Genomic DNA, 15582 nt, shown 5'->3' with positions numbered 1-15582 from the left:
TCCAAGCCCCCCACTTTCCTTCAGAAGCTCCCAAGCAGCATACATAACTATTTCTCCTCACAACAATCCTGTGAGAAAGGTTGGGCCTGTAATAATCCTGTAAACTTCCATGGCTGAGGGGGAATTAGAATCTGTTCTCAAAGAAATACTTCTAAAATGTCCAAAATCTCTCCAGATTACATGAGATTTTCATTGTAAGAAAGATTTAAGAAATGTTACAAGATTTTTGGTGTCAGAATGCTGAGTCTCCAGATTTAGCAATTTTGTGAAATTTCAGCCTTCTCTGAAAAATTATTGTATATATGCATCCATAACATGGTATAGTAGAATATATCTTGTTTTTAAAAAATGCCAAGGCCAGCAAAATGGTTTAAGACAGAATTAGCTGCAATGTTTTAGATCGTCTCCTATAATTTGTTAATATTTGTCCATGAACTGGCTGAATTTTATGAAAGTTATAAACCAAATATTTAGTTTAGCTTATATATTCTAAGTCTTCAGAGTGAGGTTTTTAGTTTTACATGTCAAAACTGTAATTTTTAAAATGAATTTGAACTCATTTTGCTTTGCTATTTTTGCAGATTATTCATTATCATTTTAATGGAACCACCTTAAAAACTATATCATTTTTTTTTTTCAGGGCAGCCAATAGAATTCAAAGCAATATGGCATAAATAGAGAAATGCCTCTCTAGAGCAAATTAAAATTTGGTCAGTTAATATTGTTTCTGTTTCTGACTAATCATGTGTTCTGTAACTAAGTTCTGTAGGAACTGCCAAATTAAGGCTACTTCTGTCTTCTACAGTGGTCATCATGTTCCTTCTGTGAACACAAATTTACCTGCTGTTGATTAGTTGCTTGCAACTTATTTTCAGTGCTGCTGAAAATACTCCATATTAATATCATTTTGAACTAATGGTTTGTTGGGACTTGACCTTCTAAAAAAAAAGTTAACCTGTCTTTGAGAAAGGGGCAAAGATAATTATTGCTTCTTGATATTTCTTCATATTTGGCTTTTTAAAAGACTAGCATTTCTACTCTAATTTAATCAGTTAGATCAGGGGTCCCCAACCGCCGGTCCGCAGACTGGAACAAGTCTTACCGGGCCGCTGGTTGCTGGGCGCCGCCATCTTTTTTTGATAAAAAAGTGCTTCCGGTGAGCTTTTCCGGGTAGAAAGCTCACGGAAGCACTTTTTCATCAAAAAGATGGCGGCGCCATGCTTCGGTGAGCTTTTCCATTTCTACCCAAAAAGCTCACCAGAGCGCTGGCGCCGCCATCTTTTTGATGAAAAAGTGCTTCGGTGAGGTCACCGGAAGCACTTTTCGTCAAAAAGATGGTGGCGCCCAGTTGATGCCGGTACCGGGCCGCGGCGCCCAGCTGATGCCGGTACCGGGCCGCGGCATAAAAAAGGTTGGGGATCACTGAGTTAGATGACATGCAGAATTAATGTTAGGTATAATCCACTTCAAAATTGAAACAGAGAATCAGTTACATGCTCATTTCCTGTTGTTGGCACTGGAGACAAGAACAGCAACATTGTATTTCAATTTTAATATTTGTAAAAATATCAAGTAAGGCAAAGGCTTCCTAGTGAAAAGAATTCAACATTAATGCTATATTAATTAAATGTTATGTAGGTATGACTCAGTTTATATCTAAATAATTTTGTGATCTATTTTGCTTTTTAAAAAAATAATAGAAGCTTCCATTTATTCACTCACATTAATAGCAACATTGTAAAAGATCATTAGTCAAAGATGTTTGAAAAGCATAAAGAGGCGTGTACAGGCATTAATAGGGTTTTTTTCGCCATCCAGTATTATGACACATGGGACAACTCTGGACTGAGAGTGATCAAAGTCCCTTCTGGGATGGAAAATTCTAAAACTGTCCCTGCTTTCAATGAATAGAACTGGAAAACACTATGTTGATACACGACATATAGCCAACCCAGGTTCTTGGACTGGATAATTCATTAGAGAGCAGACCCATTCTTGGAGATGCACGTTAAAATGCTGACTGACAATAAAGAAGAAAGAACTTTGTCTTGAAAACAAACATATCATATATTTAGCTGGTCCATTTTTAATGTACTTTTAGCATAGTGCAAGTCAGAGTAGCTAAAGATTATAAAATGACCATAACTAGTAACAGCAAAAGAAAGAAGATAATCCATCCTCAAAACTTTTATCACAAATGCAGGCTGTCTTATATTGCTGCAAATGTACATTTAGAACTATACAGGTTTTTAATCATCAACAAAATATTATTTTCAAACCTTTCTAAAGAAGCATTCCCTCTGGAGAACCCAGGGCTAACAACTGTGCTACCAGGCATCTTGATAGTCTAGCACTATGATGGCAAACCTATGACACACGTGCCACAGGTAGCACGCAGAGCCATTTGTGCTGGCACACAAGCTGCAGGCAAACTTACCTCACTGGGCATGCGCACGCCTCACAGCTGATTTTTGGCCTTCCGGGTTTTTTTCTGAAAAAAAACCGGAAGTGACAAAACGGGGCTAGATTTCAGCCTACAAAGTTTGTAGAAGCCTGAAGAAGTCTTCCTCAAGCCTTTGGGAGGCCAAAAAAGGCCTCAAACAGGCTGAAAATCAGCTGTGAGGCACAGTGCAGGTAAGGGGGTGGCGAGAGTGGGATGGGAGTGCGTGTGCATGTGTAGAGGGTGGGGGCGCGCATTGCCTTCTGGGTGCTGGCACGCGAGCATGAGCGTACAAGCACACTCACAATTTTTAGCACAGGAGCCCAAAAAGGTGAGCCACCACTGGTCTAGCAAATGGTTTACAAGGATATGAGAATCTACCTGGAAGGAAGAAGCAGTCAGACTTCATTGTGAAAACAGAATTCAGATAGCATTGTTCTAGATATAGGCCTTAGTTATTAATTGTTTTATATATGTTTTAATATATTGTCATTTTAGTTAGGTTGAAGCCAATAAAAAATAAAACTTGCTACAATTGGCATTTTTGTTACGAGGTTATTCCAATAAATTCATAACTGCTTTTCATAGACTTGGAGATCTTTTCTCTATGCCACTCAAGCATAGCTTGTAATAAGTTGATTTGTTCATGGGATGGAAAATTGCTCATTTTGATATATGGAATCTTTGCTACTTCAGCCCTGTGGAAAGAGATTGGCTTGGCCAATTTCTATTTTCCAAATACCTATACTACTTTATAATTTAGGAAAAATTACAAGGAAAGACATGTTTATACTCCTACATTCTTATTCAGATAGGCTCTGAGGCAAGAAATATATCTGCCTGGGAAAAATGACTTTACTGGAAATATTTGCAATTCATCAGTACCTTTATCATTTAAAGGTTAATTCATTTAATTCATCAGTACCTTTATCATTTAACAATTCATTTAACCCTTTATCTCTGTAAATGAAAACTTTTGGCAAGTTAATATATTATTATGTTCCTAATAATGTTAAATATAACATTATATTTAACATAATGTTGAATATATTCCTTTCCATTTGGATAGAAGGCTAAGTTTTGTATACTTTTATTTTCCAGGCTGTGATTCTGATATATGGGGATATGGGAAAGTGGAGGGAGGTGAAACAGGGAAAAATTTGAAGACCACATCATTAGATTAACTATGTATTCTTATCAACTTTTTCATCAATTCTTATCAACTTTTAGTGACCAACTTTTAGTGATAGACTTTCTCTATGATGATCTATTTATTCTTCAGTTCTTCCAACAATGCAGTCATCATTCCTGTAAGTGAATCCATTCATCTTCCTGCTGGTTGTCCTCTCCTCTTTCCTTCTTCCTGTCCCAGCATTAGAACCTTCTCCAGAGACTGCTTATAATCCTGGCATTATTGTATTATTAAGCCTCATGTTTTCTATAGCGTTCTCCATGAAAATATTTAACACAATTTTTGTGAAACTTACAAGTAGATTCATTTCTTACTGTTTTGCTATATTTTAATATGTTGCTGCTGTGCTTTATTACTTTTTAGTGCAAGTGGTCCAGAAAAGGATTCATACGAACAAGATGGTGTATTACTGACTGGTACGTAATATGAAGGAGAATTGAACATCAAGTTTTGCATGAATGCCTAGTTATTAAGGAAGACATAAGGTTTGGAACAGCTGGTGCATATTCCATCTAAATACTGAAGCAATCTTTAGGCATTGTTAGGCATATATAAAACCTTCGTTGCCTATCAAAAGGAACTTAACTCTTAGAATAAAGAAAGTATTAGAACTAGGCCTAAAATTAGGCCTAAAACTACACTTTTGCTTACAGACTTAGTGGCATATCTTGAAGAGAAAGTTTATTGAAAGCATCTCTGTCTCTGTGGTGCCAACCAAGAAGACATTATTCTCTGTGTTCTGCACTGTTCTGTTTGCAATGAGATTAGGGGCAAATTATTGCTGGTAGGTGAATTCCCAAAGCAATCAGTTGGCTGTGTGCTTAAGGTGGGGTTGGAATTTACATTTTTCTGATTTCTAGCCTGATGCCTTAACCATTATAGTATGCCACCTCTCTTTCCATTATTCAAATTCTGAAATAATTTTTTAATTGACTTGATCTCATTTTGACTTTTTTGTATCTAACGCTTTATTACTTTATGTTATCATATTTTATGTTAGACTATACTATTATGACTTATGGTTAATTTATTCAGGCTAGTAGTCACATGAAAAACATTAGGTCTTAAATATTGCCACATTATTTTCTAGATATAAACTAGTATTTTATTTTCTTAATTTTTAAGATATTGGAAACATTTACTTTCTGGGAAGAGTTGAAGCCAAAGGATATAGTTGGTATTTGAATTAGACCCCTAAGATACTATATTATCTTAAAGAGAAAATATGTAGACAATAATTAAATCCCCTGCCATGTTTCTAAGTTATCTTACATTAATACCAGTTCCCTGCAACTGATATTTAGCTACATTTAAAAAATAATAACCAAGGAAAATTATTTTTGGCTTTTACTTTTTATTGAAATTTTATTAAGGATTACAATTACTGTATGCCTCATAAAATATAAACTTTTTAAAAAATAGAACAAAATAGTGCAGTAATGGGGGAAAAGAAAGAGAAAAGAAAAAATAGAATATTTTTGGAAATAATAATGGAATATAGTAAAAAAAAAAACTAAAGGAAATTTATAAAGAAATTCCTTCCTCCTTCATCACAAGCATAATTAATTTTAGTAACTTATCACCTTCTCTTAAAATACAACAAATGATGTCTTCTTCCCATATCTCATCTCTTGTCTATAAATAAATCTTTAAAGCTTCATCATTCAGTCCTGGCCAGCAAAATCTCTTAAGTGGTACCAGAGATAACAATACACCTATTTTAACCTTATCAAATAATCCAACTTTATATTCTTTTCTTTTTAATATGATATTTATTCCCTTTAAATGATATTCTAGATCTTGATTTCTTTTCATTTTTTCTTTGTTCCTTCTCAAAATTCTTCAAAACTTTGATAAGATTCTTTTATAAATCCAATATAGGAAAGTTGTTCAGATCATTCTCTTCGGTTGTTATTTGTATATTCCTTTTCATTATTACGATATTAGTCAGTTCCTTTTAGGTCCATTGTAGCATCTTTTTCCATATTTTATTTGTTTGTATCCCACCTTTATTATTTTTACAAGTAACTCAAGGCAGCGGATATATCCAACATACCTTCCTCCTCTTGTTTTCCCCACAACAGCTCTGTGAGGTAGGTTGGGCTGAGAAAGAATGACTGGCCCAAAGTCACCCAACTGGCTTTCATGGCTAAGGCGGCACTTGAATTCATGGTTTCCACTTCCTAGCCTCCTGTCTTAACTACTAGACCAAATAGGCTCTCTTATATCATTCCTATACCCTGTCATTTTTAAATCACTAAGTCTTGTCCAATAAAGCTTGTTCTTCCACCATACAATCTTTTAAACAGTTTATCTACAATGGCAGGCATGTTTTTAAATTAATTTCTGGTCCATTATTCACAAATATCCTTCAAGACTTCCAGTGTTAAAAGTATTTTGCTCCATTCTGTATTAGTAAGTAAAAAATGTTCTTCTCTTATAATTGTAATATATAAATTAAGAAAATTTAAAAAAAATTAAAATTGCAGAGAGAAAAGAAAGGGACAAGGGTGAAAAAATTTAATAAAAATATATTCTTTTCATTGTAAACTTTAGTTCTTTCTGCTTCCCTCTAGTGTCCAATTTTTAAAGTTCGTACAAGTTTTTTATCCATCTAATTCTGCTTCTACTCCTATATATCGCTATCTCTACCATCCTGGTCATTAATTGTGGTTTCAATCAGGGGTTGATGTGTATCAACCTATTGGTCATTGGTTTTGTTTGATCCTACTAAAATAAATTCTTCTTGTAATTTTTGCAAATTAAATATTTTACAACTTTATTCTCAATAAGTATTTCCTGAAGGTAAATTTTATGCTGTTTTAGTTATTTTAGGTAATAGAATACTTTTTTTCTTGGTGTGGGGGAAATTGCCTCCATTTATATTCCAAGTTAAAAAAAATCTCTCCTTTTTCAAAAGAGATTTTGTCGGACAGATTTCACTGCCTGGGCTATTGATCTAAGTCGCAAAGCTGCCCCCTCCTTCAGGGACATCTAGTTTGCCATGTATTCTCACTAGAAATCCTCAAAAAAAATTTATTCTTTCTCAATAGATGAATAAATCCTTCTTTGATTTATGCCTAGGTGGAATTTAATATTTGATCACATTTAAAAAGTTATAATATGAAATATATATTAAATGAACAGCTATATGATAATCCTATCAAAAGGGTATTTGGGGGCAAGAAGACAAGTAGAAGCTTAATCTTTACAGTTTAGGGAGAGAGGGAACTTAAAGTTGATCTAGATTCAAGTCTATAATACTCTATAGAACAGCAGCCCCCAACCTTTTGGGCATCAGGGACTGATTCCATGGGGAAAGGTTTTTCCATGAGCTGGAGGAGGCATGATTTTGCATGCTGCCTAAATCCCACAGATGGGGCCTCACTTGTTTGTGCAGCCCAATTTCTGGCATGCCATGCCATGGATCAGTCCTTGCACAAACCTGATGAACTTTAAAACCAGTTTCTAAACTTTCCTTTCAAATTCACAAGTAAGAACTGAATGATGAGTACAACAGGGTCTTTTCTGTGTACTTTTTTGGGAATTATCTTCTAAGGTCCTGGGTTCTGCTTTATGAATCCTTAAACACTGATTTGTTCTGGTTTGTATTTGGCTATTTTTACTGTGCCATGCTGTTTTATTTTATTTACTGCTTTTACAATATATGTAGTATATTGATATTTTAAAGATTGTCATTGTGCATTTCACATTTTTTACATTCTTATTTGTATTCTGAGATCATCTTTTTTTTCCTTTTGTCACAGTGCCTTTGACTTGGTAAACATCCATCTTTTCCATGATGCTTCCAATTTAGTTGCTTGGGAAACAAGCCCATCTGTTTACTCAGGAATAAGGCATAAGGCCCTTGGTTATGTACTTGACAGGTAAGCAATAGACTTTATTGGCTCCTTGTATTATATCTATGTTATATTTCCAATATGAAAAGTTATTGTGGTGGTGGTAGTTATTGATACTTTTTTTAAAAAAAATGTCCATATCCCTGAAGAGCTCAAAGCATAAATTAACAAAAAGCATTTTAAAAAGAAAAAAAAGTTTAATGTTGAAAATTATGGTCAATGTACTGATCCAGTCCTTTATAAAAATAAATTACTGGAATGTTCTGCTTTTTTTTTCTGACATTGTGAAAGCTGTGTTAGTCCATGTAATAAAAATCAGGAGTCTAATAACACTTTTTCTAATTAACATGTTTTATTTTGTGCAAATTTTTAAAAGGTATAAAAAGCTTGTGCCTTTTGTAAAATATGTAATTTCCAAATATGGTATTAAACCAGGGGTGTCAAGCTCAATTTCATTGAGGGTCGCATAAGGGTTTTGGTGGACCTTGGGGAGGACGTGGCTGGGGGGCAGGATGAGCGTGGCTGGGGTAGGCGTGGCCAGTTCCCACTGCTGATGTGCTTGCTCTCCTTGGCCAGGTTGTTCATTGTGTGTGCGGGAGGGCAAAGTGTGTGGATCAGAGGGAGGCCCACTCCCTCTCCTTGTGAGGAGACCCGGGTTTGTAACCACGGCATCCTCAGGGATAGGATGGGAAACCACCAGGAGAGATCAGAAGGAGGGGACAAAGGGATGGCAAAAGGAAGCTGGGCTGCTAGTGGCCAAGTGCTAAGGCAGGATTTCCCTCAGACCCCCACTTTCTCTTATAATCTCCTTCCTTTCTTCCTTCTTTTCTCTATATTCAGGAAGGGATGAGGGGAAGGGGAGAGATTGGCAGCACCGGGCATGTGCACAGGATATGGTGAGCGTGCAGAGCCTGGCATTCCTGAGAATCGTCTTGCCCTGCAAGCTGACTGTATTCTGAGCACTTCACTTTCATCCAGGATGCCAGGCTCTGGGCGCTGCCAATCTCTGCCCCTCCCTTCATCCCTTCCTGAGTGTGGAGGAAGGAAGGAGACAGGAATTAGAATCAGGGAAGGAAGGAAGGAATTTGAAGCAGGGAAGGAAGAAAAGAATTAAATGAGGGAGGGGAAAAAAGAAAGAATCATGGTAAGTTTTATCCATTCCTTATTTAAGTGAATGGTGAAAGGGAGAGTAAGCTTTTAAATTTGGATGTTACTGCAGAAACATATAAACTTTTATTCTTTTCCGTGGATCAAATCAGCTGTGCAAAGCTACTGCTTCACTTGTAAATAGCTGGAGAATTAGAAAACTATGCAGAGCAAGTGAGAAAGCAAAGACTGAGGCTCAGTCTGGGTGGGAGGACTGAGCAAAAAGCTGCTGCTTGCAATTATCTTGAACAAGAACCGGAGAAACGTTGCACGGGAAGTGTTAACAAGAATCACCCCAACAAAAAGAGACTGACACTGGCAATGAGAAAACTCGCCCCTTTCCTATCTTAAGGGGAGGGGTGTGTGGGGAGGTGCAATTACCAAAACCTCGGCAGAATGATCAACTCCACCTCCAGCCAGCCAAGAAAAATTAAGCATTTTGCAAAGAACTGCTCTGTTCTTGGAAAAGGCAGCTGAAAGGAGGAGCGCAGACGAAGGGAGAGCTTGTTAAACAGAAGTTGGGAGTGGGCAAGGGGGGGGGAGCAGGAACAAAACCTCTTAATTTTCCTATCACAAAACTGCTCTGCATGGGAAGGAATCCCAGTAAAATCAACCGGAGCGCCCACTGCATTTAAGGGTCGAAGTGCCACTGCTTTGGACTTGGGCGCCTCTCCCAGCCATTCGATTTCTGAGCAACTTAAAACCACATTCTTCTGCTCCAAAATCTTGAGTCTATATTTCCTACCAGCTTTAGCAAGAAACAGACAGCCAAACACAGTGTCCATAAAACCCAAAAAAGGCAAGCCGAACAGCTGGAACATTTTTTTAAAAAATAAATAAAATAAAATAAAATTCAGCACCCAATTCATACCCACCCATAGCAACAGTCTGGAGCTGACCTGAACTTGGAGCTAGAAACTTTTCAACAACAAGCGAGCTTCAGCTTCTCCGAGAGCCGAGCAAACTCCTCGCTTCTTTGGAAAGAAAAGTCTTTTTGCGTGGGAAGGGATGAGGAAGAAGTAAGGGGGAGAAATCATCACTTTACAGTTGAAGAATCTGAAATCTTAGAACCTGCTCTCCTGGGCACTTTCTTTTTTTAAAAAAAAAATACCGCTTTGCATTTCATTAGCCGCTGATTCCTCTCCCCCAGTTGCGTATTCCAATTTTCTCCCCAAATGTACTGGTATACAGATACCCCCTTCCACTGAGATTTTCTTTCTCATCCCTGATGTCAATTTTCTCCCCCAGCCCCCCCTCCCCAAATGAATGAACTTGGGACAAAGGACATTAAAAGTTGTCAGAGGCCCAGAAGAAGCTGTAAAAAGAAGGACCAGAAAAAAACCAAAAATTCCCTGTTCATTTGCTTCCCCCATTAACCGCAAATGAATGGGAGCTCCCCCATTCTCTTTGCATATTTCCAATCTGCGCCCCCCGCCCTCCTTGAGAGGCCTGCATGGCTTTCTTCCCTGACCCCCAGAAAAATAAAATCATATTCAGGCATTCCTCCCTCCCTTTTCTTTGCCAAATTCCAGCAGCAACCAGCCTGTGCTCATTGCCAGCCATGAATCTCTAGCACCCACTGTTCAAAGATCTAGTAATTAGAAACTTACACACATGCACGCACGTGCCAGAACTTGGAAAGAACTTGGAGAAAGAGAGGAGGAGGAAGAGCAGCCATTCGGGCCAGCACATGGTCAGCCTTAGATACAACCTACGTGGCCCCCTGGAGCCAGTGACAGATTGCCTTGTCACCTTGGCCTCACCCCTGCATGTCCTTTCAGAAAGGGAAGTACTCTGAACGCAGTCAGCCTGCGGGGTAAGATGGTCCCCGGGGATGCCAAGCCTCGCATGCACTCACCACCTCCTCTGCGCGTGCCCATGGGGAAAGGAGGGGGCAGCCCTTCGCTGGGTCTAGGGCAGCTCCGTGGATCTAAGGCTGACCGTGTTCTGGCCTGGATGGCTGCCATGATCAGAATCCGGTTGGCCTGGCCAGGCTGAGGCACCAGAGGCCAGTCCTTAGCTTTTTCCAGGGGCAGCTCTGTGGGTCAGATCTAATCAGCCCACGGGTGGGATCCAGCCCATGGGCCTTGAGTTTCACATCCCTGTACTAGACTTATGAAATCTTGCCAGTATGTTTTGAAAGTAAATGAGGGATGTGCCAGGTATAAAAGGCATGTTCTAATTACTTACAAGTTCAGCAGCTTTCTCCAGATCGTGCCCTCCAAATGAGTTGGAATTGTAATATTCATAAACCCCAGTTTATATGGATATCCTTTTATTTTTATAGAACTCATCAGGGTTTGATGATTGTAGAATTCAGATATGTTTACAATCAGAAAGCTCCTCAACAAACCCTTTGTTAGGGTTTGGGGATTAACCCCTAGAAGAGTATTGCAGCAGTAGTCAAACCAGGATGCCAAAGCGAGAGTGGAAGGGCCCCAGAGTATACACACACTGAACACAAACACTGTTTGTAGTTTAAATAGTTTTTAATCCAGTTAGAGTTTAAGCATTGTCATTCAGTCCATTAAGTCATTCACAGTATTTCCATCCAGTAAGACTCACTAGTATAGTCCAAGTTAAGAGTCCTTGCAATATCTTTATCAGCCGATAAAGATATCTTCTCCTCCTCCGGTTTCACTCTCCAGAGAAACAAACGCTGGATATTCAGTAGAATTACGCAGTAAATCAGCAAACAGTAGCAAACAATAACAGTTCAGTCACAGGCACTCACAGTCAGTAATCACAGTTAGTCGCAGTAACACACAGTAACAGTAAGTCGCAGCAGCACACAGTTACAGTAAGCTTTCCAGCTTCTAATGCTTCCTTATATTGTAACTTCTAACCGCACCCTTAATCGGCTAATTGCCTGCTGCATTGTGCTTAAAGTGATAAGCACTTAAACCATGATATCTAAGTTTTATATATTTATTCACCCAAACCATATTTGGTATCAATGTTATACCTAACATACTCCCCTTTTGGGTGAAATAAATATATAATACCTTACAATCTAACCCCATATTTTTCACAACTCTCCTGGTGCTTACTGGCACCTTGGGCTTTAGTAAAATTATCAGCTAAATTGTCCTCCGACATACAGTACTCTAGCTGAATCATCTTACTTCTTACAGATTGTCTCACGTTTAGGTATCTTAGATCTGTATGCTTGCTCCTTGTTTTTACTCCAATATTTGTGGCCATTTGAATTGCTGCCTGATTATCTTCATGTATAATTATAGGATAATCTACTGTTATACCTATATCAATTAACATTTGTTTATACATTATTAATTCTGTACATAACAATGATAAACAGGAGAATTCTGCCTCCATAGTAGACAAACTTATATGCTGTTGTCTTATTGACTTCCAGCCTATTAATGTCTTACCCAGCATTATGGCTGTTCCTGAAGTCGACTTTCTAGTGTCTCTTTCTGATGCAAAGCTAGCATCTGCATAAGCACACAGAATTAAATCACCCTTTGGTTCTAAATACAATGAATAATTCATTGTCTTTTTAAGATATCTTAATATCCTCTTAGCTGCATTTCAGTGTCTTTTACATGGTGCAGAATTGAATCTAGCCAACTGATTCACACAGTACGATATATCTGGTCTAGACCAATTACTAATATAACTCAAACTACCAATTAAAGATTGATAAATCACCTTATCAAACTCAGGGCTTTGTTCATCAGTGTTGCTAAACTCCTGACTCATTGGAGTCTTAGCTGGCTTACAAAGCTCCATCTTGTAATCTTTTAGTAATTTGCTTATCTTATCTTCCTGAGATATCTTAAAACCTTTTAGTGTTTTCTTTATATTCAAACCGAGATACTTCTTTATCTCCCCTAATTGCTTGATCTTTATTCTCTTTCCTAATGATGCTATTATTTTATTTGCTTCATCATTAGTTTCAGTTATCAAAGCAATATCATCTGTGAATAGTAATAATAATGATACTTTCCCATTTTTCTCCCTCTTAAACAGACATGGATCGGCTAAACCAGCTTTAAATCCTATATTGTCTAGTTCCTTTACAATATACTGGTTCCATTCATAGCCTGATTGTTTAAGACCATAGAGGCTTTTCTTTAACAACCAACAATCATTATTATCCTTATTTTCACTTTTAATACCAACAGGTTTTTCATATAAATAGTATGTTTTAATGGGGCGTGCAAGTAAGCAGTTTCCACATCTAGATGGTTAACTATATAGTTTTTACTAGCTGCCCACACTAAAGCTGCCCTCAAGGTTGCTGCCTTAAGACTAGGTGCAAACACCTCATCATAGTCATTAGCATTCTGCCTAAAACCTTGGGCTACTAACCTTGCCTTATGGATTAAATTACCATCTTTATCTATTTTTACCTTAAATATCCATTTGCAGCCAATGGATTTCTTACCTACAGGTAATTTAGCATTTTCATACACCTTCATATCTCTTAATGAATTCAGTTCCTTATTCATTGCTGCATACCATCTTTCTTTTTCCTTAGTAGGATACTTTTTAATTTCTTCTACAGAATTAGGAACTTGATTAATCTGGCACACTGTGTTAGCCTGGTACCTATCAGGCGGTCTAGATATACGTGTAGTTCTTCTGGGAATTACAGGGCTTACAGGAGGACTTTGTTGAACTACTACCTGTTCATCTTCCTCATCCTGTTCAGCTATTGAATCTGTTTCTTCCTTTATGGGCACTATTTCATCCTGTATTTGTCTCTTTACTTTATTTTTTAAAGTTACAGGGATAACTAATGGGATTTCTATAGGATTCAATAATTACATCTTTATTGGCATCCTGTTCTAATTTCTCCCATCCTTCATGTTCTAGAAATTGGGCACTAGCACTACATAATACTTTAGATGTGCCTTTCTCCCAAAATCTATATGCCCTATGGTTTGCCTGATAACCAACGAAGAAAAATCTTTTAGCTCTATGTTGCCCTTTTTTCTGATTTGTGCAGGAATATGCACCCATGCTGGTGCACCAAATGTGTGCAGGTAACTTAGATCAGGTTTCCTGCCATGCCATCTGGTGAATGGAATTTCACCTGTTGTTGTATTAACAACGTTGTTCAATATGTTATTAGCACACATTGTAGCCTCCCCACAAAGAATCAGGTAACCCAGAATCATTTAACATTGTTCTAACCATTGCCTGTAGTGTTTGGCCTCTTCTTTCAATAAAAGCGTTATGTTCTGGCCTGTATGGAGCAGACTTCTTATGCTCTATTCCAGCTATCTTAAGTCTGTTCTGGAATTTGTTATTAATAAATTCCGTACCGTTATCTGTCACCAGGGTTATCAGTTGCCTTTTAGCCTTTCTTTCAGCAAACCTAAGCCAATTGAAAAAATGTTGATATGTTTCAGTTTTGCTTTTCATTAAATAGCAAAACCCATATCTAGAATAATGGTCCATAATGCTCAGTATATATCTAGCACCCCCATACTGGGTTTCTTTGGACCTATTATGTCTGCAAATACTACTTCTAAAGGTTCTTTTGTTTTGAAACCATTTAGCCTATTTGCAGGCAATACTTTGCTCTTATCTTCACAGCAAACATTACAACGCAAATATTTATCACAAGGTTTTAACCTTATTCCTTCAGATAACTCAACTGTACGTTTTAGCATTTTAAAATTTACATGCCCCAAACGCCTATGCAATAAATGGATACATTCATCATGAGGCTTTATATTATTAAATACAGTTTGTGCCTCCCCTTTCTTACAATTATCTAATACATATAATGTTCCATTTAAAGCTGCAGTTACCCTTTTGTTATCTTTTTCAATTATGCAATTATTATCCTTAAAAGTAATTACATAACCTAATTTATCTAATACCCTTACTGAAAGCAAATTAAACTTTAGTTGCGGTACATACAACATTTTTATATCCTGGTTTATGTACGGACAACGTGCAAAACCTTGACCTTTCGCTTTCAGGTTCCAGCCATTAGCAAGAGATATATGTTGAGAACTTGTAGACATTTTTATAAATTTTGTCTTATCTCTTGTGATGCAGTGGGATGCGCCACTGTCAACCACCCATAAATTATTCTTCACATCAGAGTTGTTAAACGTGGCTAGTTCAAATGCTTTCTTTGGCTTTTTTATATTCTGGCTTTTTCTCTTTTTGCAGAACCTTGCCAAATGTCCTCTGCCTCCACAATTAAAACACTTTTTAATTGTGTATGCTGTTGAAGATAAATTCTCGTCTTCCAGGTGCTGTACTTTGCTTTGCTGGTTTCTTTCAAGCTTTGAAGATAATTTCTCTTCTTTCTTATCTTCTCTCAGCTCGTCACGATCACGCCTTCTTCTGGCTTCTTCTAGTAGCCTGCCTGTAATCTCGGTTAATGAGAGGCTTTCTTTTGGCAATACCTCTAACGAAGTCACATAGTCATCATAGCTTTGATCTAATGAAGATAATATTATGTAGACTTGTTGCAGTTCATTAAATATAAGCTCTTTTTCTTGCAAATCTTGAAAAATGCTCTTCATACAGTTTAAATGAACTAACATATCTCCATTCCTCTGAAGATGCGTTCGAAAAGCTTCCGTGTAAGATTTATATGTGCTCCTACACTGTCCCGAACATAAATCTTCCTGAGGTTCTCCCAGCAGTTTGCAGCATTTTCTTCTCCACGAATATGGACAAGCTGCTGATCACAGAGAGTCAGTCCTATGATGCATAAAGCCTGCTCATTCTTCAGTTTAAAGTCTTGTAACTTTTCGTTATCATCATCATTAGCAGGATCCCAGCTACTCACATCTGGTGGGTTTGCTATAATGTCCCACAAACCTTCTCTGCGTAGAAGTAAACTACATTTCATTGACCATGAAACATAGTTTGTTCCATCCAGCCTGGATATCATGGACAGTTGTGACAAATTTACTTGTGCCATTACTCTTCAGATATTTTGACTATTT

General features: G+C 37.5%; 1 protein-coding gene across 8 annotated transcripts in view; it reads left to right on the top strand.

Moving 5' to 3' along the window:
• Positions 1 to 15582, top strand: part of INPP5A (inositol polyphosphate-5-phosphatase A) — a 255053-nt gene that overhangs the window by 133227 nt on the left and 106244 nt on the right. For all 8 annotated transcript variants that reach the window (XM_087964256.1, XM_026670710.2, XM_087964259.1 and 5 more), the window contains 2 exons: positions 3996 to 4048; positions 7400 to 7519. In XM_087964256.1, the coding sequence (XP_087820382.1) occupies positions 3996 to 4048; positions 7400 to 7519 (173 nt within the window). The remainder of the gene's footprint in view (positions 1 to 3995; positions 4049 to 7399; positions 7520 to 15582) is intronic.

This window comes from Notechis scutatus, chromosome 4 (assembly GCF_049901735.1).
Source record: "Notechis scutatus isolate UNSWTSFEM ecotype Mainland chromosome 4, rNotScu1.2, whole genome shotgun sequence".
Taxonomy (NCBI): Eukaryota; Metazoa; Chordata; class Lepidosauria; order Squamata; family Elapidae; genus Notechis; species Notechis scutatus.
The sequence above is the reverse complement of the archived record's forward strand: the minus strand, read 5'-3'. Positions and strand labels throughout refer to the sequence as shown.